Source organism: Microtus oregoni, unplaced genomic scaffold (assembly GCF_018167655.1).
Source record: "Microtus oregoni isolate MIOR12 unplaced genomic scaffold, Mior012 000014F_ref0000157, whole genome shotgun sequence".
In the NCBI taxonomy this organism is placed as follows: Eukaryota; Metazoa; Chordata; class Mammalia; order Rodentia; family Cricetidae; genus Microtus; species Microtus oregoni.
Window position 1 is genome coordinate 9,204,525 of NW_024543073.1, and position 26,484 is coordinate 9,231,008.

General features: G+C 39.1%; 1 protein-coding gene across 5 annotated transcripts in view; it reads left to right on the forward strand.

The window, feature by feature from the left end:
- The window catches only part of Kif2a (kinesin family member 2A), a 64,179-nt gene that overhangs the window by 14,093 nt on the left and 23,602 nt on the right, over positions 1 to 26,484 (forward strand). For all 5 annotated transcript variants that reach the window (XM_041663677.1, XM_041663678.1, XM_041663681.1 and 2 more), the window contains exons 2-3: positions 24,203 to 24,297; positions 24,909 to 25,025. In XM_041663677.1, the coding sequence (XP_041519611.1) occupies positions 24,203 to 24,297; positions 24,909 to 25,025 (212 nt within the window). The remainder of the gene's footprint in view (positions 1 to 24,202; positions 24,298 to 24,908; positions 25,026 to 26,484) is intronic.

Consider the following 26,484-nt stretch of genomic DNA (forward strand, 5'->3'; position numbering starts at 1 on the left):
AGAAGACATAAGGAATCACAGTGATTTAATCTTGCAACGGGCTTTGCAGTGAACTCTTTCAAATAATTGTTCTGTTGTACAGTATAGCTCAGTTATCCCAGAATAACAAAGAGGAAACCCTTCCGGATCACCCCAAAGGAACTGAGCAGTTAGTTTTTATATCCCTTCTCAAAATAGTGGACTGCCGATGAAAAAAAAGATTGGGAGAAAATAATTTGTATGCAGTATGGGTGAAAGTGTATCTTGTTTTGAAGTTACCTTTTCTTGATGAAAAGTCTAAGCTATATTGTGTCTCTCCCCACCCCCATCAAAATGTCAGGTTTATGTATAAGGCCTAAGAAAGACCATGCTAGAACTTTTAAATTTGGTAATAAGAGTAACATAAGTGTGATGAACCAAAATAGAAAGAACTATGTTGGGCAAAGTCGCATTCCCTAGGGATTTATTAAATAGCAACAGTACAGTTAGTTACCAGTGTCAGCTGGCACGGTATTTGCTCTTCTCTAATGACACCTTGCTCCAACAAAGCTGTTGATGATGTAATGTAAGGATTCTTTACACTGCTTAGATTAGTTAGTGAAACCTGGATATCAGCTTGAGAACTTGACTTCTGCTGGACCTGCCTACTCATCTGTGCCTTTATAATATCTGAAAATTCAGCTGATTCCTTTCTGGCCTCTCAGGAACAAACCTGTATTTACTGTTAGAGCTAAACAGCCTTTAATGAACAGGTTAATGAATCAGGACTGACTGTTACTGTGTACTTAATGTCTTTCATTTTCTAGGTGATGCTTTTGTAGCATCTTTAGTGCTTTTAGTCTTTGTGTTCTAAGATATTTACTAATCTTCCTCTAGCCTTCTCTTATTATGTTGTTAATTATAGAATATCATTGTATTGAACTTTCCTAGCAATGGGTTGTTATTATGTTTCCCAAATAGCATGCTTTTTGAATCATTTGAAGAATGGAATTATCTCTTTAAAAAAAAGGTCTTGAGACAGATCTCCTTAGACCAAAATATGGCGGGGTGGGGGAGCTAATCAGCGTAAAATATTTTGTTATAACTCAAAAAGATGTATTCAGACATTTGAAGTATATTGTTATATTATATAGAACACTGGCAGTTCTGTAAATATAAACTTGACTAGAATCAACACATGTAATATGAGAAGACAGACATGATAGTAAGTACTTGTCATCCCAACACTCAGGAGGCTCTGGCAGGAAGAGTTAAGAGAGTTTAACAAGTCACACAGTACAAATGGCACAGAGTGCGGTCTGTGGTCTCTAGGGTAATTCATCAAGGTTCTCTGGCCAGGGACTCCACCTTGAAGAAAGCTCTTTCAGATAACTGTTTACCAACTGCTGATTAACATTCTGTCTGGAAAGAGCCAGGCATGTATTCCTAATATGTATAGAATTTTATAGATTAAAGTTTTGTAATAAAAGTTACTTCTTTGTTCTGAGAATGGGTATTTATGCATGCTTTTCTTCTCTCCTGCCTGAGACACAGAAGGCAATAATGTAGCTTAGTTATAAAAGTCTATGTAATAAAACACTGAAACTTTAAATTATGTAACCATATTCTTACTGAAAGTTTGAGGAGATTGCTTAAGAATAGACAAACTAGAGAAGTTAAATTTTTTAAATTACACATTTTGTGTGCACGTGTGTGCGTGCCGCATGTATGGAGATCAGAGGACAACTTGGAGGAGTTATTCACACTGTTGGGGGCCTAGGGCTTGAACTCTGGTCATCTCTATGCCTGCTGGTCTAAGAATCTTATATTCAAATTTATTATAACACAAGATATATTTCTGTGTTTTTTATTATATAACTATACGTGTGTGTATCTCCCATGATTTGTTTAAGTATATTTTAATTATAAATAACTTTTTTTTATTTTTAAACTTATACCTCAAGTACAAACATTAGAATTTAACAACTCTAAAATGTTTGAAAGTCAACATTATAAGCAGTTTTATAATTCAAGTTTTATTTTACTAATTACTTATTAATTTTTACATTTTGAGTGTATTTTGTACAAATTTTATGTATTATTTAGATATTAAGATGTTAAATGAGAAAAGAGAAAGTTTTGTAGAAACTTTAAGAATTACTGATATTTTAGTTGCTGAGGAATCCCATCAGGACGGGTGAGTGTGTGCTACCCAGGGGCGGACTGTCCCGGAAGAGAGCACAAACCCCCTCCCCCAGCTCCTTCTGCAGGGCTGTCTTTCATTCGCACGACCCAGCACCCCTCCCCAACCCTGCCCCGCTGTATGCTAGGACCAGTGCTCAACTACAGTCTTAAGCTCCTAAACTAAGGCGACCCACCCAGAGCGGTGAGTGCCTGCCAGCCGGGCAGGCCTCAGGGTCCCCTGTAAGGGAGCCAGGCACCTCCAGCTCCTGCGCCAGGCTTCCTGCGCACTCCTGGATACCACCACCCCCCCCCCCCCCACTTGCTCCATTCATCCTGTTGGCCCTGGATCATTGGGCTACCGGCGGCCCTGTTTAGTTGCTGAGGAATCCCATCTGGACGGGAACGGTTCCTGCTTCTACACTGAAGAGATATACCCTGAGAGTCAATCACAGCAAAGTCTGGACCAAGAGACCAGGCCTCTCCTGGCTCCATTTGAAGGAAGAGATGGGAAGGCGCCAATACAAGAATTCCTCCAACAATCTGAAAGGCAACATGACACCACCAGAAACCAGGGATCCCGAAATAAGAAGAATTGTACACCCTACTCCTGAAGAAATAGAAGAAATCGACTCAAAAGTGAACTATATGAAAATAATAGAGGACCTTAAACAGGAGGTGAAAAACTGCCATAAACAATTAGAGATTACAAACAAAAAGGTAGAGGAAATGAATAAATCGCTCAAAGACACGCAAGAAAACCAAGAGAAACAAGAAAAAGCAATCAAACAGGTTAGGGAAGCAGTTCAAGACATGAAGAATGAAATGGAAGCAATGAAGAAAGCACAAACCGAGGGAAGAATGGAGATGGAAAATCTGGGTAAACGAACAGGAATGACAGAAACAAGTAGTAACAACAGATTACAAGAGATAGAAGAGAGAATATCAGACACTGAAGATACCATAGAAAAAATAAACACACTGATCAAAGAAAACAGCAAAACCAACAAATTCTCATCACAAAACATTCAGGAAATTTGGGACACAATAAAAAGACCAAACCTAAGAATAATTGGAGTAGAAGAAGGAGAAGAAGTGCAGCTCAACGGTACAGAAAATATACTTAATAAAATTATAGAAGAAAACTTTCCCAAGCTGAAGAAAGATATACCTATGAAGGTTCAAGAAGCATACAGAACACCAAATAGGCTGGATCAAAAAAAAAACATCCCCTCGCCATATAATAATCAAAACACAAAATACACAGAATAAAGAAAGAATATTAAGAGCCGCAAAGGAAAAAGGCCAAGTTACTTATAAAGGTAAACCTATCAGACTTACACCTGACTTCTCTATGGAAACCATGAAAGCCAGAAGGTCCTGGATAGATGTACTGCAAAAACTAAGAGATCATGGATGCAAGCCCAGACTACTATATCCAGCCAAGCTTTCGTTCACTATAAATGGAGAAAACAAAATTTTCCAGGATAAAAACAAATTTAAACAATACGTAGCCACAAATCCAGCCTTACAGAAAATTATAGAAGGAAAATCACTAACCAAGGAGTCCAACAATGTCCACAATAACTCAGTCATCTAGAGACCTTTCACCAGCGCAACTCAAAGAAGGGAAACACACAAACCCTACTACTAAAAAAGTGACCTGAGTTAACAACCACTGGTCATTAATATCACTTAATGTCAATGGGCTCAACTCACCTATAAAAAGGCACAGGCTAAGGGATTGGATTCGAAAACAGGATCCAACGTTCTGCTGTCTACAAGAAACACACCTCAACCACAAAGACAGGCACCTACTCAAAGTAAAGGGCTGGGAAAAGGCTTATCAAGCAAATGGTCCTAAGAAACAAGCAGGTGTGGCCATACTAATTTCTAACAAAGTTGACTTCAAACTTAAATCAATCAGAAGAGGTGGAGAGGGACATTTTATACTCATAACAGGAACAATTCATCAGGATGAAGTCTCAATCCTGAATATCTATGCCCCGAATTTAAAAGCGCCCACGTATGTAAAAGAAACATTACTAAAACTCAAGGCAGCCATCAAACCACACACACTAATAGTAGGAGACTTCAACACTCCTCTCTCACCAATGGACAGGTCAATCAGACAGAAACCTAACAGAGAAATTAGAGAATTAATGGAGGTAATGAAGCAAATGGACTTAACAGACATCTATAGATTATTCCACCCGAAGAGGAAAGAATATACCTTCTTCTCTGCAGCTCATGGAACCTTCTCGAAAACTGACCACATACTCGGTAACAAAGCTAACTTACACAGTTACAAAAAAATATTAGTAACCACCTGTGTCTTATCAGATCACCATGGATTAAAGTTAGAATTCAACAACAATGCTACCCCCAGAAAGCCTACAAACTCATGGAAACTGAACAGTCAACTTCTGAACCATACCTGGATTAAGGAAGAAATAAAGAAAGAAATTAAAGTCTTCCTTGAATTCAATGAAAATAAAGAAACAACATACTCGAACTTATGGGACACTATGAAAGCAGTGCTAAGAGGAAAGTTCATCGCACTAAGTGCCCACTTAAAGAAAACAGAGAAAGCACATATTGAAGACTTAACAGCCCACCTGAAAGCTCTAGAAAAATAAGAAGCAGACTCACCTAGGAGGAGTAGAAGACTGGAAATAATCAAACTGAGGGCTGAAATCAACAAAATAGAAACACAGAAAACAATCCAAAGAATCAATGAAACAAAAAGCTGGTTCCTGGAGAAAATCAACAAGATTGATAAACCCCTATCCAAACTAATCAAACGGCAGAGAGAGAATACGCAAATTAATAAGACCAGAAATGAAAAGGGGGACATAACCACAGACACAGAGGAAATTCAGAGAATCATCAGATCATATTACAAAAGCCTGTATAACACAAAACTCGAAAATGTAAAAGAAATGGACACTTTTTTAGATAAATACCATATACCAACGTTACACCAGGACCAGGTGAACAATCTAAACAGACCTGTTGGTCGCGAAGAATTAGAAGCTGTTATCAAAAACCTCCCTACCAAAAAAAGCCCAGGACCAGATGGTTTCAATGCGGAATTCTACCAGAACTTCCAAGAAGAGCTAATACCCATACTCCTTAATGTTTTCCACAATATAGAAACAGAAGGGTCATTACCTAATTCCTTTTATGAAGCTACAGTTACTCTGATACCAAAACCACACAAAGACTCAACCTGGAAAGAGAATTACAGGCCAATCTCACTCATGAACATCGACGCAAAAATCCTCAACAAAATACTGGCAAACCGAATCCAAGAACACATTAGGAAAATTATCCATTATGATCAAGTAGGCTTCATTCCTGAGATGCAGGGCTGGTTCAACATACGAAAATCTATCAGTGTAATCCAGCATATAAATAAACTGAAGGAAAATAACCATATGATCATCTCATTAGATGCTGAAAAAGCATTCGACAAAATTCAACATCCATTTATGTTAAAAGTCTTGGAGAGATTAGGGATACAAGGGTCATACCTAAATATAATAAAAGCTATATACAGCAAGCCGACAGCTAACATCAAATTAAACGGAGAGAAACTCAAAGCTATCCCGCTTAACTCAGGAACACGACAAGGATGTCCACTCTCTCCATACCTCTTCAATATAGTACTTGAAGTTCTAGCAATAGCAATAAGACAACATAATGGGATCAAGGGGATTCGAATTGGAAAGGAAGAAGTTAAACTTTCGTTATTCGCAGATGATATGATAGTGTACTTAAGCGACCCCCAAAACTCCACCAAAGAACTTTTACAGCTGATAAACAGCTTTAGTAATGTGGCAGGATACAAGATCAACTCCAAAAAATCAGTCGCCCTCTTATACACAAAGGATAGGGAAGCAGAGAGGGAAATCAGAGAAGCTTCACCATTCACGATAGCCACAAACAGCATTAAATATCTTGGGGTAAATCTAACCAAGGAAGTGAAAGATCTATTTGACAAGAACTTTAAGGCATTGAAGAAAGAAATTGAAGAGGATACCAAAAAATGGATGGATCTACCTTGCTCTTGGATTGGAAGGATCAACATAGTAAATATGGCAATTCTACCTAAGGCAATTTATAGATTCAATGCAATCCCCATCAAGATCCCATCAAAATTCTTCACAGATCTGGAGAGGACAATAATCAACTTTATATGGAAAAACAAAATCCCAGGATAGCCAAAACAATCCTATACAATAAAGGATCTTCTGGAGGCATTACCATCCCTGACTTCAAACTCTATTACAGAGCTACAGTAATGAAAACAGTGTGGTACTGGCATAAAAACAGAGAAGTCGACCAATGGAATCGTATAGAAGACCCGGATTTTAACCCACAAACCTATGAATACCTCATTTTTGATAAAGGAGCTAAAAGTATACAATGGAAGAAAGAAAGCATCTTCAACAAATGGTGCTGGCACAACTGGATGTCAACCTGTAGAAGAATGAAAATAGACCCACATCTTTCACCGTGCACAAAACTCAAGTCCAAATGGATTAAAGACCTCAATATCAGCCCGAACACACTGAAAAGGATAGAAGAGAAAGTGGGAAATACCCTACAACAGATGGGCACAGGAGATCGCTTCCTATGTATAACCCCAGAAGCACAGACATTAAGAGCAACATTGAATAAATGGGACCTAGTAAAACCGAGAAGCTTCTGCAAAGCAAAGGACACTGTCACTAAGACACAAAGGCAACCTACTGACTGGGAGAAGATCTTCACCAACCCCGCAACAGACAAAGGTCTGATCTCCAAAATATATAGAGAACTCAAGAAACTAGACTTTAAAATGCTAATTAACCCAATTAAAAAATGGGGCACTGATCTGAACAGAGAATTCTCAACAGAAGAAGTTCAAATGGCCAAAAGACACTTAAGGTCATGCTCAACTTCCTTAGCAATCAGGGAAATGCAAATCAAAACAACTTTGAGATATCAACTTACACCTGTGAGAATGGCTAAAGTCAAAAACACCAACGATAACCTTTGCTGGAGAGGTTTGTGGAGGAAGGGGTACCCTCATCCATTGCTGGTGGGAATGCAATCTTGTGCAACCACTATGGAAGTCAGTGTTTCGGTTTCTTAGGAAATTCGGGATCAACCTACCCCTGGACCCAGCAATACCTCTCTTGAGAATATACCCAAGAAATGCCCTATCATATGACAAAAGCATTTGTTCAACTATGTTCATAGCAGTATTATTTGTAATAGCCAGAACCTGGAAACAACCTAGATGCCCTTCAATGGAATAATGGATGAAGAAAGTATGGAATATCTACACATTAGAGTACTACTCAGCGGTAAAAAACAATGACTTCTCGAATTTTGCATGCAAATGGATGGAAATAGAAAACACTATCCTGAGTGAGGTATCCCAGACCCAAAAAGATGAACATGGGATGTACTCACTCATAATTGGTTTCTAGCCATAAATAAGGGTCACGGAGTCTACAATAGGTGAATGTAAAGAAGCTAAGTAAGAAGGGGAACCCAAGGAAAAACATATAGTTATCCTCTTGGCTAAGGAAAGTAGACAAAATTGCCGGGGAGAAAATTGCGATCTTGGGGTGGGGTGGGTTGGGGGTAAGGGGAGATGGGGAGAGAAAAGTTAGAAGGGAAGGAGGTCGGGCCTTGGGAAAGCAGGAGGATTGGGATAAAGGAAGGTTGGACAGGGGAGCACGGAACCACCATTCTTAGTTAAGGGAACCACTTTAGGGTTGGCAAGAGACCTGACCCTAGAGGGGCTCCCAGGTGCCCAAGCTGAGGTCCCCAGTTAGTTCCTTGGGCAGTTGAGAATAGGGAACCTGAAATGACCCTATCCTTGAGCAATACTGACGAATATCTTGCATATCATCATAGAATCTTCATCTGGTGATGGATGGAGATAGAGACAGAGACCCACACTGGAGCACTGGACTGAGCTCCCAAAGTCCCAATGAGGAGCAGAAGGAGGGAGAACATGAGCAAAGAAGTCGGGACCACGAGGGATGCACCCACCCACTGAGACTGTGGAGCTGATCTATTGAGAGCTCACCAAGGCCAGCTGGACTGTGACTGAAAAAGCATGGGATAAAACTGGACTCTCTGAACATGGCGAACTATGAGGGCTGATGAGATGCAAAGGACAATGGCACGGGGTTTGATCCTACGTAATGTGATGGCTTTGTGGGAGCCCAGCCAGTTTGGATGTTCACCTTCCTAGATATGGACGGAGGTGGGAGGTCCTAGGTCTTACCACAGGGCAGAAAACCCTGACTGCTCTGTGGACTGGAGAGGGAGGGGGAAAGGAGTGGGGGGAGGGGGAGAAGGGTGGGAGGAGGGGGCGTAGGGGGAGGAGGGGGAGGGAAATGGGAGGCTGGGAGGAGGTGGAAACTTGTTTTTTTTTCTTTCTCCTTTTCTCAATAAAAAAAATGTTTTTTTTTAAAAAAAAGAATTACTGATAAAATATTATTCACTTTCGGGGAAGATTTGTCATTTGTATACTTGAGCATCCTCAAACCTGTAATTTGAATAATTACCCACAGAACACTGAGTTTGTATTCCTAGGTCTGTGATAAACAGCTGCAACCTTCCTAAAAGCTGCTTGAATATGAAAGGAATTTAGTTTTTCCATGTTTGTCCTTTTTAAAATAAAATAAATATATCTGCTATATAGTAAGTATTCTGCTTTTTTGAATGATTGTAATAAAATTTTGTCAGTACTTTTGATTGATTTATTTTGGCTCTTGTCTCCTGCATTTGCAACCAATTATATTTTATATGCTAGACAAGGTTTGTGCTTGCCTAATTGGTTGCTGGCATTTCTTAGCCTCACAGCTGCTATGAATTCAGCTGTAAACTAGAAAACATATAATAGGGTCCTGTTCTAAAAGACCAAAAGGCAATTGTCAACATTCAAAACTTGTTTTTGGCAGTTCAGTAAATATATGAACTTTTACAAATTAAGAATCACTAATCCTGTCTGAAGTAGCCATATTAATTTTTTTAAGATTAGAAAGCCTTAAATTCATGTATTTATTTTTATTCACTGCATCAAAAGTGACTTGAATTGGAGCATATACTCTTAACTGTTCATTTGTAATTTTGTTTTCTTTTTTTATATTTATTGAGCTCTACATTTTTCTTTGCTCCCCTTCCTGCCTCTCCCCTCCCCCTTCAACCCTTTCCCAAGGTCCCCATGCTCCTGATTTACTCAGGAGATACTGTCTTTTTCTACTTTCTACTTCCCATGCAGATTAGATTAGGTCTATGTAAGTCTTAGTGTCCTCATTGTTGTCTAAGTTCTCTGGGATTGTGATTTGTAGGCAGGCTTTCTTTGCGTTATGTTTAAAAACCACCTGTGAGTGAGAACATGTAATAATTGTCTTTCTGTGTCTGGGTTACCTCACTCAAAATCATGTTTTCTAGCTCCATCCATTTTCCTACAAAATTCACGTTGTCATTATGTACCACATTTTCCTTATCCATTCTTCTGTTGAGGGGCATTTAGGTTGTTTTCAGGTTCTGGCTATGACAAACAAAGCTAATATAAACATAGTTGAGCACATGTCTGATGGAGGAAGGTCATTGGTTAAATAAAAAGAAACTGCTTGGCCCTCATTGGTTAGAAGATAGGTGGGAGGAGTAAACAGAACAGAATGCTGGGAGGAAGAGGAAGTGAGCTCAGACTCCACAGCTCTCCTCTTGGGAGCAGATGGCCCAGAGAGACTCCATGCTCCCATTCCCAGGCAGACGCATGCGATGAAGCTCCGACCCAGGATGGACATAGGCTAGAATCTTCCCGGTAAGCACACCTAGGAGCGCTACACAGATGATTAGAAATGGGCTAAATTAATATGTGAGAATTACCCTAGAAGAGGCTAGATAGAAATGGGCCAAGCAGTGATTAAATGAATACAGTTTGTGTGTTGTTATTTCGGGCATAAGCTAGCCAGGCAGCCGGGGTGCTGGGGACGCAGCCCCGCCGCCCTTATTACTACACATGTCCTTGTGGCACAATTGAGCATCCTTTGGATATATACCCAAAAGTGGTATTCCTGGGTCTTGAGGAAGGTTGTTTCCTAATTTTCTGAGAAATCGCCACACTGACATCCAAAGGGGATGTACCAGCTTGCATTCCCACTAGCAATGCAGAAGTGTTCCCTTTTCCCCACAACCTCTCCAGCGTAAGTTGTCCTCAGTGTTTTTGAGCTTGGCCATTCTTCCAGGTGTAAGATGGAATCTCAGAGTTGTTTTGATTTGCATTTCTCTGATGACTAAGGATGTTGAACATTTCCTTAAGTGTCTTTATCCATTTTAGAGTCCTCTGTTGAGAGTTCTCTGTTTAGGTCTGTACTCCATTTTTTTTTATTGGATTATGTGATCTTTTGGTATCCAATTTCTTGAGTTCTTTGTATATTTTGGAGATCAGACCTCTGTCTGATGTGGGGTTAGTGAAGATCTGTTCCCATTCTGTAGGCTGTTGTTTTGTCTTGTTGACCATGTCCTTTGCTTTTCAGAAGCTTTTCAGTTTCAGGAGGTCCCATTTATTCATTGTTTCTCTCAGTGTCTGTGCTGCTGGGGTTATATTTAGGAAGTGGTTCCCTGTGCCAATGTGTTCAAGTGTACTCCTCACTTTTTCTTCTATAAAGGTTCAGTGTGGCCGGCTTTATGTTGAGGTCTTTGAGTTTTGGACTTCAGTTTTGTGCGTGGTGATAGATATGGGTCTATTTTCATTCTTCTGCATGTTGATATGCAGTTATGCCAGCACCACTTGTTAAATGGGCTTTCTTTTTTCCATTTGATATTTTTTGCTTCTTTATCAAAGATCAGGTGTTCAAAGATGTGTGGATTAATATCTGGGTCTTCTATTTGGTTCCATTGGTCCTCCTGTCTGTTTTTATGCCAATACCAGACGGTTTTCAGTACTGTAGCTCTGTAGTAGAGTTTGAAGTCAGGGATTGTGATGCCTCCAGAAGTTCTTTTGGCTATCCTGGGTTTTTTGCTTTTCCATATGAAATGAAGTTGAGTACTATTTTTTCGAGGTCTTTGAAGAATTTTGCTTGGCATTGCATTGCATTGAATCTGTTCCTTTGCAGCTCTTAATATTCTTTCTTTACTCTGTATGTTTAGTGTTTTGATATATGTGGCGAGAGGATTTATTTATTTATTTTGGATCCAGTCTATTTGCTGTTCTGTAAGCTGCTTGTTTCTTCATAGGCATATCTTTCTTTAGGTAGGGAAAGATTTTTTTCTAAAATTTTGTTAAATAAATGTTCTATGCCTTTGAGTTGAACTTTTCCTTCTGTACCTGTTATTCTAAGAGTTGGCATTTTCATGGTATCCCATATTTCCTGGATATTTTGGGTTAAGCTTTTGTTAGATTTAATGTTTTCTTTAACTGATGAGTCTATTTCCTCTATTGTATCTTAAGCTCTTGAGATTCTCTCTTCCATCTCTTGTATTCTGCTGTTGATGTTTGCGTTTGTGGTTCCTGATCTTTTTCTCATGATTTCTGTTTCTATAATTCCTTCGGCTTGTGTTTTATTGTTTCTATTTCAGTTTTCAAGTCCTGAATAGTTTCTTTCATATGTTTGATTTCTTTTTCTTGGTTTTCTTTAAGTGATTTCCTGATGTCTTCCAATTTTTTGTTTGTCTTTTCCTCAATGTCTTTAAGGGAATTTCTTGTTTCATCTTTAAGAATTTCAAACATTCTCTTGAAGTTATTTTTTAGATCATTTTCTTCTGCTTCATCCATATTTGGTTGTTCAGGTCTTGCTGTTGTATGGTCTTTAGGTTTTACTGGTGTGTGTTGCTCTTTGTGGTGTAGCATGTGATCTTACCTTTTCTACTCATGTTTGCCTCTAGTAGGTGTGGTTGGGGCAGTCTGAGATTCTGTTGAATAATCTTCTAGGTACCAGTGAATCCAAAGCTCAGATGGTTGTTCCTCGTGATACAGCCGGTGTCACAGTTCTAGTTACCCTGTTGGTTAGTTACTGTTCCTGGAGATAGCTCAGGGCTCCTGTGCTTTGCTATGCTACCTTGCAGTTTACTGTCTCAGGCCTACTTTGGCCTAGGTTGCCGGCTTTGCCCTGTTTCTGTAAATCCTGGTCTGGATCCCCTCCTGCAGAAGTTGGACCTGTTCCGGTGGAGATCACTGACTCTGGATCTGATCGCTGGCTCAGTCCTGATCCACCAGTATCCCAGGACTGGGTTGGCTCCCAGGACTGGATTTGCTCTTGGCTTCTGCTCCCAGTGGAGCTTGTTTCCTCAGGCCCTCTCTCCATTTGTAATGTTTTAAAAAACAGATTTGTTTGTTTAGTTGGTTGGTTTTGGTTTTGATTTTTGAGATAAGATCTTACTACATATTCCTGGTTGACTGAGAGCTTGCTTTGTAGACCAGGCTTTGTCTCCTGAGTGCTGGAAATAAAGGCATGTGCTGTAATGCTTGCTCTTAGTGACAGATATTTGAAAGTTGAACTCTAAACTGTTTATTTTTACTATAACAAAAAGTTGAACCTTACTGTAGAGATTTTTAAATAGACTTAACATAAGTCATTGAAATAAAGATTATGAGTTCAAAATATTATATATTAGCCATCCATATTTTTTATAATTATCTTAGTATTTAAACTTGTGGAATTTGCTTTTCCCTTAGGTTAAATCATGAGCTTGCCTGCCTCCCTGCCATTTGTCTAATACTTGAATTTTGGTCTAGGAGATAGACAACTGAGTTGATATAAGCACGAGGACGTGATTTCTAGCCCTCGAGCTCAAAAAACCTGGGCATTGTCATCCTAGCATTGGGGAAGGCAGAGACAGGAAACCCCTGAGCCCACTGGCCAGCATTGAGGACCCATATATCCTGCTAGAAAAAGCTTCCACTTGACTATGATTAAAGCATTGTTTTAGCTCATTCTTACTATAACAATGCCCAAGATACCAGAATTGATTGAAAAGGAGGTGTAGAGGCCAAGATTTCTTAAATTCATATGCCCAGGTTCCCTTAGGCTGTCAGACTACTTTATGCATGGAGGAAAAACAGAAGGGAATGGCCAAGGAAGCTGAACTTGTTTCATAGTAAACAGTTCCAGTAATAACTAATCTCGTTAATTTTAAGTGAGAATGTGAGCTCCTACAGATGGTACTAAATTATTTATTAGCACTCTAGTCCCCTCCTTGGAGCCCAGACACTTCCCATTAGGCCCCTACCTCTGATTGCTCTGCTTTAAGGAAATTAAGCCTCAACATGAGCTTTGGGAGATGAGAAGACAAACCATATTCAGATCATAGCATTCTACACTCATTTTTACCCCTTATACATTCAAGTACAGTCGTCCCGTCTCAATAGTCCCAAAGCCTTAACTCCTACAACTCAGAGCTAGATAAGACAAGTTTTCATATGCAAGATAGAATGCTGGGGTAAGTCATAAGGCAAAATTCTCATTGTAAGGAAGATACGAATAAGTTAGCAGGGCAGCCATTTAAAAGTTCCTCACTAATCAATAGAATTAATAGAAGCCAAGGGTAAGGGCCTCAGCCCAAGGCCTCAGACAACCCTACCTCCAGACGTTAGACTGCTGGTGCTTGCTGTTGCCTGCAGTTTTCTCAGTTGTTGGGTGCTGCTGGTTTCCCTTCTTTTTCTGGGGTCCTAGAACTGATCCCTCTTCCATAGGTCTAGTAGGTGTTTCCCCCATGCAGATTAGTAATCCTGTCCTGCCTGGGCTCTCAAGTAGTTTTTCTTTGAATTTAAGTAGAAGCCATCTCAGTGCTTACATTCTGCACACCTGCAGAACTTGCCCAAGAGCCACCACCAAGGATTATGACCTGTGCTCTGTGGAGTTGTGGCCTGAACTGCACTTGGGTGCTTTAGACCTTTGCTGAAATCCTGGTTCTGGGATTGCATGGTGAAGACAGCTCTCAGGACCCCTACGTGAACCCTGTTATGGAAAGGTTGGCAACCAAGTCCATCTTTGGAATATTTTTTTTTATTGTGTCAGCTAGCTTTTTGTCACTGTGACAAAATGAGATGGTGAAAGGAAGGTGTTTTTTTTTTTTTTTTTTTTGGTTCACTGTTTGAAAGTTTCAGTCCATGATCACTTATCTCTTTTGCTTCTGAAGCAATGTATAATAAAAAAAAAATAGACCATTATGACAGGGAGGGTGAGGGTATTGTGGGGCAACACTTCTCCATCAAAGGCAAGGTGGGGGACCAGGTGGAGAAGATAAGGTGAAAGGTCCCTAGTAAATAGTGTCATCACCTTGGGGGTGGGGGGACAATTTATATTCAGACTATAATACTTGTTCTGATGACTAGCATTTAGCTTCCTTCTTTTTTGGAGCTAATTTGTTTAGTTCAAGAATATTCTTACATGCTTCACATGAATAAACTGCAAATTTTGTGAGTTTTTAATTCTTTTTTTTGTTTAACATTCCCCTTGCTTTCGTGGGGGCCTGCTTGTTGGGGTTTCTTTCCTGCCCAGTTCCCACAGCCAGTAAGGTCCCAAAGAAATCACACAGAAAGTCTATATTAATGATACACTGATTGCCCCATTAGCTCAGGCTTCGTATTAGCTCTTATAACTTATATTATTAGCCCATTATTCTAGTATATGTTAGACACATGGCTCGGTACCTTTTTTTGTGAGGTAGATCACATCTTGCTTCTTCCATAGTCTGGACAGAACTGGGAAAAGAGCTTCCTTCTTCCCAGAATACTCCTATTTTCATTGCCCCATCTCTACTTCCTGTCTGATTGTTCCACCTATACTTCCTGCCTGGCTACTGGCCAGTCAGTGTTTATTTAAAACATAATTGACAGAATATAGACAATTCTCCTGCACCAATTAACAGTGTGATTATATAGTACCTTTGGTATTTCGCTTAGAAATTAGTTTATCACTGTGATGATGTACATTCAGGTTCTTTCCAATGGATATATAATAAGGGTGGGATTGGGGCTGGATAAAAGAGGGGGTCTGACAAGATGGCTCAGTAGTAAAGTAGTTGCTGCGTAAGCATGAAAGCCTTCAGGTAATTCCACTACTGGTGGTGTGTGCCTACAGGACTGACAACCTGCAAAATACATTCATAGAAGTTTTTCTCATATTCTTTGGTTTAAAATGTAAATTGCAAGCCCAGGTATAATGATGCATTCCTTTAATCCCTGAACTTGGGAGGCAGAGGCAGGTGGGGTCTCGGTAATTTTGAGGCCAGCTGGTCTACAAAGCAAGTTTCAGGATAGTCACTTTGTAAGACTAGGTCTCATGTAGCTCAGCCTGACTCCTAACTTGGCTATATAGCCAAAGATGACCTTGGACCTCTTGGATTCCTCCGTTACCTAACAAGTGCTGGGATCTCAAGAGTGACCACTCTGCCCAGTTTTTTCCCAAAATATAGGAAGGAGAAATATGCCACTAAAAGTCAGAGGCTAATGAGGTGACTCAGTGGGCAAAAGATGCCTACTGCCAAGCCTAACAATTGAATTTGATCTCAGGGACCTATATGGTAGAAGCAGAGAACCAGCTCCTGCAAGTTGTCCTCTTAGCTCCATATGTGTATTGTAGCATTTGTGTATCCATACACATAAACACAAATAAAATATAATAGAACATTTTTAAATAAAAAGAAATTATTTGTGATACCAAATTTTAATAAAGCTTCTAAGAAAGGAAAATTGTTGACTTATATCCAAAAGAATACTCAGTACATTTACAGCCAAATAACAGTTTGAGACTATTGATTTTTTTTTGAATGAGAAAACTGATTTTACAATTTATGCAAGTAAGCAGAAGGCTAAGATTATAAAACAAACTCATTACGAAGAGTAAGGTGTGAGAGACTGCTTCAGCCAAGCTCTCTGACAGTATACCTTGGATTCAGAGATGAGGAAGTAGCCTCATGCATATTCACTTCAACTATGACAAGTTCTGTGGCAGATAGAGAAAGTAAATGTGTTTCAGGAAATGAGCAAGTTGGTTTTCAGGAAGGAAGGAAGGTGTGTTACCTACACAGTAACTAAATGCCAAGGCATTAAGGACATGAATATGAAAAGGCTGTGTTATATTTTTGAAGAAAATATGAGAAACTGTCTTAAGTTTTCTCAGTTTGGGAAGAATTTTATACAGAGAGACATAATCATAAATATGTTTGCCTTAGAGATGTCTGTTGGTGAAAATGAAATCATTAGGTTGCATTGTTAGTACAGTGTCTAGTTATTTAGTCAAGTGGCAAAATGCAAATATGACTTTATTTTGCTTCCTCTAGAGCTTAGTGTTAACTGGTGCCTCTGGTTGTTGCTTTTTAAATACATTTATGCATTTAATTTTTTCACTGTGTGCTTTGCCTGCATGTTTATATGTGTATACCTTCCATGCCTGGTGCCTGTGGAGGCCAAATGAGGGAATTAGCTACCCTGAACTGGAGTTATAGATGGTTGTGAACCACCATGTGGGCGTTGAGAAGTGAACTCTGATCCACCTTTGAAATAAGTTCCTGGCTGTCTTGAGACTTACAGTGTAGCCCAGGCTGTTCTCACTCTTGCAGTAGTTCTCCTGCTTAGTCTCTTTAGTGCTGATGTTACAAGCGTGCGCTACCATACTCAGCTGTAATTTAGTTTTAAGTCGGAATCAGTTGGTTGATGTGTGGAGAGCAGCAAGAAGGGCAAAATGATTGGAAACGGAGACTAGTTGAGAGAGCAATGCATACTATCATACAATACTAATCTGTCTTTGTTTTTCCTTTGGCAACTTCATACATCTGTGCAGTGAATTTTGGTCATTCTCATATGCCCATCCTACTTTCCTCTCATCCCCCTCTACTGTTTGAATTATTCTTCCCAACAGTCTCCACCCCCTTGTTTCCATGTCTTTTTTTGTGTGTATGACTCACCGAGTTAATTAGAGGTGTGACAAGACAGATATGCAAAGCAATAGAGTTAGTGTAAAGAAGGAAGGATCTGGCTGTGAAACAGTTTAATAAAAACATTAAAATTAATGCTCAGTGTTAGGGACAGGGAAGAATAAAGTATGGCTGTTGGGAAAGTAAACGGAAGACAATCTCTTTTTATTATTTGTATGTGGTGTGTGTATGTGTGTGTGCTCATGCATGTGCATGTACGCATGTTTATAATGGTTGTTGGATTCCCTGGAGTTGTGATTACAGATTTGAGCCACCTAGTATGGGTGCTAGTGCTCTTAACTGCTTGACCTTCTTTACCCTTAATAAAGGAGTATCTAAATCCATGCTGTCAGTGGAACTATTAAAATTAATAGCTTAATTAAATTAATATATAGTGTCATGGAAGCAGCAATGTATGTGTGTTTCAAAAAATAATCCCACCTTTTCAGAGGTACAGCTGAGAGATCATATGTTCAAAGGTTCAAATACCCCGTTTAAATCAGTATATCAGTTGCTAGTACTTAATATACTTTAAGTATTTGTTTATTGGTTGATTGCTTTAGAGACATGGTTTTATGTAGCCCAGGCCTAACATGAACCCCCTATGTAGTTGAGAATAGCCTTGAACACTTGACTTTTAGCTTCTACTTCCCAAATTCTGAGATTATAGGTTTGCACTGTTGTGTTCAGCTAAAATTTGAATTTTTATAAGACTTTTGCAAATTTTTATGTCGTGCATATATATGTGTGTATATATTATGTGCGTGACTTAATATATATAGTGGTTGACAGTAATCGTATATATAATGCTTTAAATTAATGCTACTTTTATCATTAATACAGTATTAGCATTATAGTCTTTAATGTGCAGTTTTTGTTTTAAGTACTTAAAATTTTGTAAATAATGTACATTTTAAAGTAAGTTATAAATGCTCTAAGGGTTTCATCTGCAAGTGATGGTATGCATAATTTTAATCCTAGCTCTTGGGACGCAGGACAGATGGATCTCTGAGTTTGAGGACAGCCGGGTTACACTGAAACTCTGTCTGAAACAAACAAACAAACAAACAAAAAAGAGGGTTTAACTTAACCCTCTTTTTAACATGTGCAAATTTCTTTTGTCAGCATTTTATTCGGTAATACATAGATGTATAAAGTAGTTTCTGTTCTTGGCTGATGTGGGATTCCCCTCTTTATGCTATGAATATGTTTTATTACCATTGGTTAATAAAGAAAGCTGATTGGGCCAGTGGCTTAGCAGAGTAAAACCAGGTGAGAAACCTGAACGTAGATATATAGAGAGTAGGAAAACTCAAATAGATGCCATGTAGCTGCCAAAGAAGAATGACACTGGGAAACCTTACTGGTAGGCTATAGCCTTGTGGCAGTATATAGATTAATAGAAATGGGTTAATTTAAGATATAAGAGTTAACCAGGAATATGCCTAAGTTATTGGCCAAGCAGTGTTGTAATTAATATAGTTTCTGTGTGATTATTTGGGTCTGGGCAGCTGGAAACGAATGAGCAGTCTCCGTATACAAAATGGTGTTTCAAAGTGGGGCCACTATATCTACATAAAAACTGAACGAGCTTGGGAAGGATTCTAAACACAAAAGAACAGAGTTAAGCACAGCTTCTTGGTAGCCATTTTTTTTTTTCAGATAGGCTGTTTGCTCTCAGCGAGCAGTGGTGCTGTTCCTCTTAAGGGAAGGCTTCCTGACTCAGCATTAGCAGTAAAAACTGCATGGCTTCCTGGTTCCTGCTAGTAGCATGAACTCTGGCTCTTTCATGAGGTCCTGCACTTAAAAGGGATTTATGAACAGCATGCTACAACTCGCTTAATGGCAACATAGACCACCTGTGTCCCTGAAGCTGGGGCATTGAGCATGGCTCACAGAGGCAGTGAACATGCCTCTGCCATGTCGAACTGGGCAGAGCAAACAGGCCGGGCCATGGAATTGATCCTAGCCACGACAACTTAGCATTTAAAAAAGAAGCAGCAGCGCTCCTAGACAGAAAGTTATTACAGATACACAATAAAGACAGATTCAGACAGAAATAAACCTCTGAATGGATTATAGTGTGTTTAAAAAGATGTACGTAGGCTTGGAAGAGAGGGGGGAAAGAATATAAACAGAAAAAGAAGTAAGTGGTCTTAAAAAATAAAACGTCTTTAAAAAGACAGAATACAGACAGTTATAGATTAAAGAAGTAGAGAAAATTAAGCCATGTAAAGATAGTATATACACAGTGAGTCTGGATTATGTATATTGTTGTGTTTTGTTTGAATTTTTTGACTGCAGAGACATTTGATTCTGAGGGCTGCTAAATTAAACCAACATATATATTTTAGAGGTATCTTGACTTCAAAATTTGAGTATGAGGATGTGTTGCTTTGGAAAAGAGGTTCTGCTTTTGTTCCACAGAAGATGAGAACCTGTGTATTTCCTCCAGGATAATGTGGTTTGATGAAACGAAATCCCCAAAAAGTCTCTGTGAAACCTAAAAATAATTCTTGCTTGATAACTGTTTTGTATATGTAATTTTATTTTGTTAAAGTTAAAACCTTTCTTTTTATTTATACAGAAGAGGGGAGATGATGTGGGATGTCCTTCGGTATATGTGTTGCTTTTATTGGTTGATGAATAAAGCTGCTTTGGCTTATAACAGAGCAGAATATAGCCAGGCTGGAAGAGATATAGAGAGAGAATAGGTGTAGTCAGGAGATGCCATGTAGCTGCCGAAGGAAAAAGATGCCTTCTGGTAGGCCATAGCTTTGTGGTAATACGTAGATTGATAAAAATTGGTTAATTTAAGGTGTAAGAGTGTAGTAATATGGGGTGGCAGGGCTGCGTCCCCCACACCCGGCCGCCCACATGGCTAGCTTATGCTCCGAAATAACAACACACAAACTGTATTTTAATCACTGCTTGGCCCATTCTCTTCTAGGCTAATTCTCACATATTAATTTAGCCCATTCCTAATCATCTGTGTGTAGCACCCCAAGGTGCGCTTACCGGGGAGATTCTAGCCTAGTCCATCCTGGGTCCGAGCTTCATCACGTGTGTCTGCCAGGGAGCAGGGCATGGCGTCTCTGCTGAGGCGTCTGCTCCAGAGAGCAGAGCTGTTGAGACTCTGACCTCACTTCCTCTTCCTCCCAGCATTTTGTTCTGTTTACTCCACCCACAGGGCCAAGCAGTTTCTTTATTGGCCAATGACCTTCCTCCATCATTTCCCCTTTTTCGGTTTAAACAAAAAAAAGGGCTTTAACATAGCAAAATTACATATAACAAAACAGTTATCAAGTAAAAGTTACAATAATCTTTACCATAACTAAGGAAAACTATAACTAACTATTCTTAACTCCATCAAAGACTCCAGAAAGATACAATACTACCTAAGCAAACAAGAAAAAAGCAACTTTTAAAACTCTAGAAATGACAGAGACATCTCGCTGCCTGGACAGTCACCCAAAGTTCCTCTGTACCGTTGGGGCATCCATCTTCAGCCTTCAGGCCCATGGTATCCAGCAGACATTTCCATAAAGCAGGAAAATTCAAAGTCAGTTCAGTCACTATCTGTTGTGTCCTGCAGAATGTCTTGCAGACTCTTTCATGAATCAGGAACCCCGAAAGATCATCTCGCCTTAGGCAAGTTCAGTAGTCCTCTCTCTGCGGGTTCTCTGTCCAGTTTATGCAATAGTCCAAGCAAGAGCAGTTTTTTGCCCAAATGGCTATCAAACTCCATAAGGATCCTCTTCGATGCCCATCTTCCTCTTGAAGTAGATTGGTGCTGCCAGGAGCAGAGTGTCTCATTGTCATGAAAAGTCCTCAGTTATTAAAACATTAAATGTCCTATTCTGTAATCTTTGAAAGACATGAACAATGTCTATCTAAAATATATCTCTATATATCTAGAAAATCTAACTAACATGACTACAAGCTTTACTATTACCGATGATTATCCATTAACAACCTATATTTCTTAATTATACAGTACATATTTAAATGAACTACACAATCACAATACCTTAATCAAAATCAGAAACACTTATACATATAACAAAATTGACCTTAAATCTCTATCAATAAAGCAAAATCTATACTAATGCAAATTATTCATATCTATATCATATCCCCCTTTAAATGTAAAAGGACGTTTATAAACCATATTTGGGAACATGGGCGCAGTTTTTTCTCTCCAAACTGCTTCCTGCTGAATGGGGGCGTCGTTAATTAGGTCTTTCATAGTATAACCTGTGTGCTAGTTTTATCTCAGTTGGCAGTTGAGCGAAGCAATTTTCTGAAGGCCTTCACACCAACCCTTCAGGAGGGCGTGGTCCATCATACCAAATCGGAATAGAAGAAATGAACAGCGTCTCATCCTCTGTGAAAACAAAATAAGAAACTCCTTTCCAAAGCATCATGTCCTTAGATCCAAATTTCAAAGTCAAGGCATTTTCAAAATATCTATGTTGGATTAGTTCAGCAGCATTTATAAATAAATATCTTTTAGCAGCTGTTGCTCCTTCCTCAGCATTCAAACAATTTAAAGAGAGCATAATAGCATACAGTATCAAAATTCTCTGTTTATTTTCCATCTTTGTACAGCTTTGTTTTAACCTCTATTTCGTTTATTTTTACTTTTAACTCTTTGCTTTTTGAGACAGGTTCTCTGTATCTTTGACCTGAAGTAACTCTGTAGACCAGGCTGTCTTTGAACTCGCAGAGATCCGCCTGTCTCTGCCTCCCAGGCATTGGGATTAAAGGTGTAAACTAGTACACCTTGAACTCACAGAGATCTGTTTGCCTCTGCCTTCTAGGCACTGGGATTAAAGGCGTGTGCTACCACACACAACAACTCTCTTCCTTTTTTTATGTTTTTTACTTTAAGAACTTCAACTTTTAGTCTGCATATATTTTTAACACACTGTAAACCATTTAAAAATTTTCTTTGTCTTTGAATCTCTCTTTACTGTATATCTCTCTTTTTCTGACCACACGAGTCTTTAATTTACCAAGCAATATCAGTAGGATTAAAGGCATGGCTTTGCCAGCTAGATCCAGTCCATTCCTTAGCTTTCCAGCCTCATGGCGGATATACAGGCTGTAGCCATGTTTACTGCAACAACTGTATGGCATTTCAAGGTCCCTGCCAGCAAGTGAGCTACAACAGACAACACTCAAGTCCTCTCTTGGTAGCCGGCCCTCCTGCCTCAAATAGTCAGAGTTTGCCCTGGCAGGACAGCCCAGAAAGCTGGCATTTTTAAACGGCGCAGCTTTTTTCCTGCTACGGCTGAAAACCGAAAAGCATGCGTTCAGCTTTAACCGTTTAAGTGTTTTGTGGCAGGACCTCTTAATGAGCTGCAGGCTTTTGCAGCTAAAGCTGAGTCAGGAAGCCTCTCTTAGATGAGGCGCCCGCTTGCCTCTAGCAAGCAGAGCAGACCCGAGAACACAGCGAGTCTAGTTGCCATCAAACAAATCGTAGCACTTTACTCCAAATGCTCTATTCAAAAGCTCTGTCTCCTGCAGGAGCCAGACAGAGATCACAATGGCGGCACAGCCCCAGGAAGTCGCGCTTTAAAATGACACAGCCTTTTTTCTGCTACTGTTGCTGAATCAGGAAATCTCTCTACAGCACGCCACCAACAAACAGCAAAAATCTGTGTTAAACTCTCTTTCCCTTATTTTTAAGCCTTCTCAGGTTTTTTAAGTGGGTTTAGTTGTTCACACGTCTGGGCGCCAAATGTAGTAATATGGGGCGGCAGGGCTGCGTCCCCCACACCCGGCCGCCCACATGGCTAGCTTATGCTCCGAAATAACAACACACAAACTGTATTCTTTTAATCACTGCTTGGCCCATTCTCTTCTAGGCTAATTCTCACATATTAATTTAGCCCATTCCTAATCATCTGTGTGTAGCACCCCAAGGTGCGCTTACCGGGGAGATTCTAGCCTAGTCCATCCTGGGTCCGAGCTTCATCACGTGTGTCTGCCAGGGAGCAGGGCATGGCGTCTCTGCTGAGGCGTCTGCTCCAGAGAGCAGAGCTGTTGAGACTCTGACCTCACTTCCTCTTCCTCCCAGCATTTTGTTCTGTTTACTCCACCCACAGGGCCAAGCAGTTTCTTTATTGGCCAATGACCTTCCTCCATCATAAGAGCTAGCTAGAAAGACACCTTAGACATTGACCAAGCAGTGTTGTAATTAATATAGTTTCTGTGTGATTATTCGGGTCTGGGCAGGCAGGAAATGAATGAGCAGTCTCTAGTTACACTTGACTAGTTCAGTGGAAGTAAAGACATAAAATAAGCAATAAATATTTGGTTGATACATAATCTGAGAATCTATTGGTCTGATTCTATGAATTTGTTCTAAGGAAATAAGCGGCAAGTGTATAGTGACATAAATATTGATATTCTGTTCATAATACTGGAAATGTAACCTCAGAAACTACTATGAACTCAAGGAAACAGAATACTATATAGTGATTTAAATTAATGACTAGCTCTACAGTTACTGACTGGTAAAGTCCATAGTCCATTGAAAGGGGAAGGAAACAAATCCAAAGCAGTCTGTATCCTAGTCTGTCTATTGATTACAATCATCAGAGAATGTATGCTTAGTAGATTTGCTCAGGCAACATGTGGAAGAGGACATACAGATTACTATTTCCCAGCCTTGGGGACTCATTCTTTTTCTCTGTCTTTAGTTTGCATCAAATATAATTTAAAGTGATTTTCACATAAGTAATCTTTTTACTTATATAGTATAACAGTTAATCTTGTGATTTTTTTTTTTTGTATACCACAGGTTTAGTTTGGATTCATAGCATTTTGTTTCCTAATCACTAGACTGTTTGATGCCATAAAATTTTAATCACCTGTGTCACTGTGGCCATTGATCACATAGACTTTTGTTCTTATCTTATACCCTGAGTTTCTGGACTTGATTTTATGAAACTAATGGACAAAGTTCTTTTGTGAAAATTCCTTGTAAAATTGTCACATCATACATATATGGATGTGTGAGCATTGTGTATGCAAATTGTTAAGTTAATAATTATTATTAACCATATTTAAGAATGTTGTCATTCATTGCTTTTAAAATGTGTGTTTTATTCCCACTTAGGCCGAATACACCAAGCAATGGTAACATCTTTAAATGAAGATAATGAAAGTGTAACAGTTGAGTGGATAGAAAATGGAGACACAAAGGGCAAGGAGGTACGGTTTCTGAGCTAATCATCATTTCTAGTCAAGATTCTGAATACAAAATAAAACAGAAAGTCATATAATTTTATATGATGTAGACATTCTGTATCATTCCTTTAAGAACTTTCAGATAGTGGCTGCAGAGATGATTCAGTGGTTTAAGATAAATGGCTGCTTTTCCAGGGGACCCTGGTTCATTTTTCCACCCCAGCATGGTTATTCACAGCCATGTGTAATAGTCCCAGAGGATCCAACACTTTTCTGGTTTCCGGGGGCACCAAACATGCACACAGTACACAGATATTCATGCCAATAAAACCCCTATACACATGAAGAAAATCCTCACTGGAAAGTGAGTTTTAAAAGTTAACCCAAAGAAGGAGTCTCTCCTTGTATCACCTGTTGTTTGGCTCAGTGCACAAGATTTGACAATTGTTGTATGTAAGTAACAATTACGTAGTTTTGATGGTCACTTTTTATCAACATTATTAAAAAACAAGTGTAAAGTATATGTGGGTTATTATTCTGAGCACTGTAATTTGCAAAGTGGTGTCATGTCATCTTTAAGTTGAAGTCATTTAAGAGTCATCTGCTCTATAACTCCCATGTTTTTGTTTACACAGATTGATCTGGAAAGCATCTTTTCGCTTAACCCTGATCTTGTACCCGATGAAGAGATTGAACCCAGTCCGGAAATACCTCCACCATCATCATCCTCAAAAGTGAACAAAATTGTAAAGGTAAGTGATAAATTTAGGGGGGTGTGTGTGTGGTGCTTGTGCGCGCATACATGGGCTCTTGCTCTCGCTGACTTGAGACTGGTAGACTTTGAATAGTATGTATGTGTTAAGTATTGTTTGACTTACATTTTAAAAAAATTCTTTCTGCCTTCTGTATCCATGTTATACATAATATGCCTTCCTGAGTTAGGGTTGTCTAGTTCACAATTCATGACAGTCTTTAGATCATATCGTAATTTCTTGCCTCATTAGGATTTTTGGAGGACTAATAGCTTCTCAGGAGAGTTGAGTTAAAGTTGCTTTTTTGTCAGTGTTGAATGACAAAATACCTGTTTGTTAAGAGTAATAACTATTCTGGTACTCTGAAGTGATGAGCAGTGGTAAGGGTATTGTAACTAGCCATGTGTTGTTAGAAAGAAGGTGTTGCCAGGGCAGTGCTGCCACCTCCATGTACTGTAGCTCTGCAAAAGTGAAAAATCCTTTAAAAGTAGTTCTTCCATGCTCTTGAAATTCTTTACTATTAGTAAATTCCATGAAAATACAATTCCTTTAAAACCAGACAGTCCTGCTATGTTGTTGAACCTCTACTTCTTAGTGTTTGATTCAGTGACATCTGTTGACTTTTCTACTTTGTCCAGGTACTGTGTTAATTCACAGATGAATGTGACATGACTTTCAAGCCTATAGGAACTCCATATTTTGCAAGGAAAACATTTATAAACATGAAAACGTATTATAGAGACTTAACCATCCTCAAAATATTCTGCTTTTAAACTACATACATGAACATAAATCAGTTTGAGTTCTTTTAATTTAAGCATAGCGAGAGTCACTACTTAAAGGTCTTTAATATACATGGACAGTTTCCATATATATCTTCAATGCCTTAATAGATTGGCATAATTTTATCTACCCTTCCCATTCCCTTGTTGAAATCAAGCCCAGTTTTTCCCCTTTGCCTTGGCATTCTACCACTGAGCTTTATTCACCTTAACCTTGATGTGTTGTTGTTAACAGTGGCTTCCCATTAAAATCACTTAATGCATTTTTAAAAGTACTGATTTCCAGGCCCCCACTTTGGGAGATAATACCACTATCCAACTACTACCTAATCTGATTGGAATGTGCAACCAGGATTGACTATAACTAAATCATTTGCTGTGGGTTTGTTTTTAAGTAAATTCACTCTAGTAGCTATATAAATGGGATCAGAAGTTGGTTGCCTTAATCTATGCTGTGGCCAAACCTTTCAAACCTGTAGTGAAACCTTTTTAGGATAACTGGCTCTCAGTGTTTCATAGTACTTTGTTATTTCAGTTTAATAAAGGAGTCAATACTGTATTACCTCCTTAGATCCAAAGATTACTACTAATTCCTCAATCCCAGATCAAATTACTCCAAAATCCAATGCTTTAACATTTTTATTTATTAATATTTTATACTTGTTTGTGTGTGATAG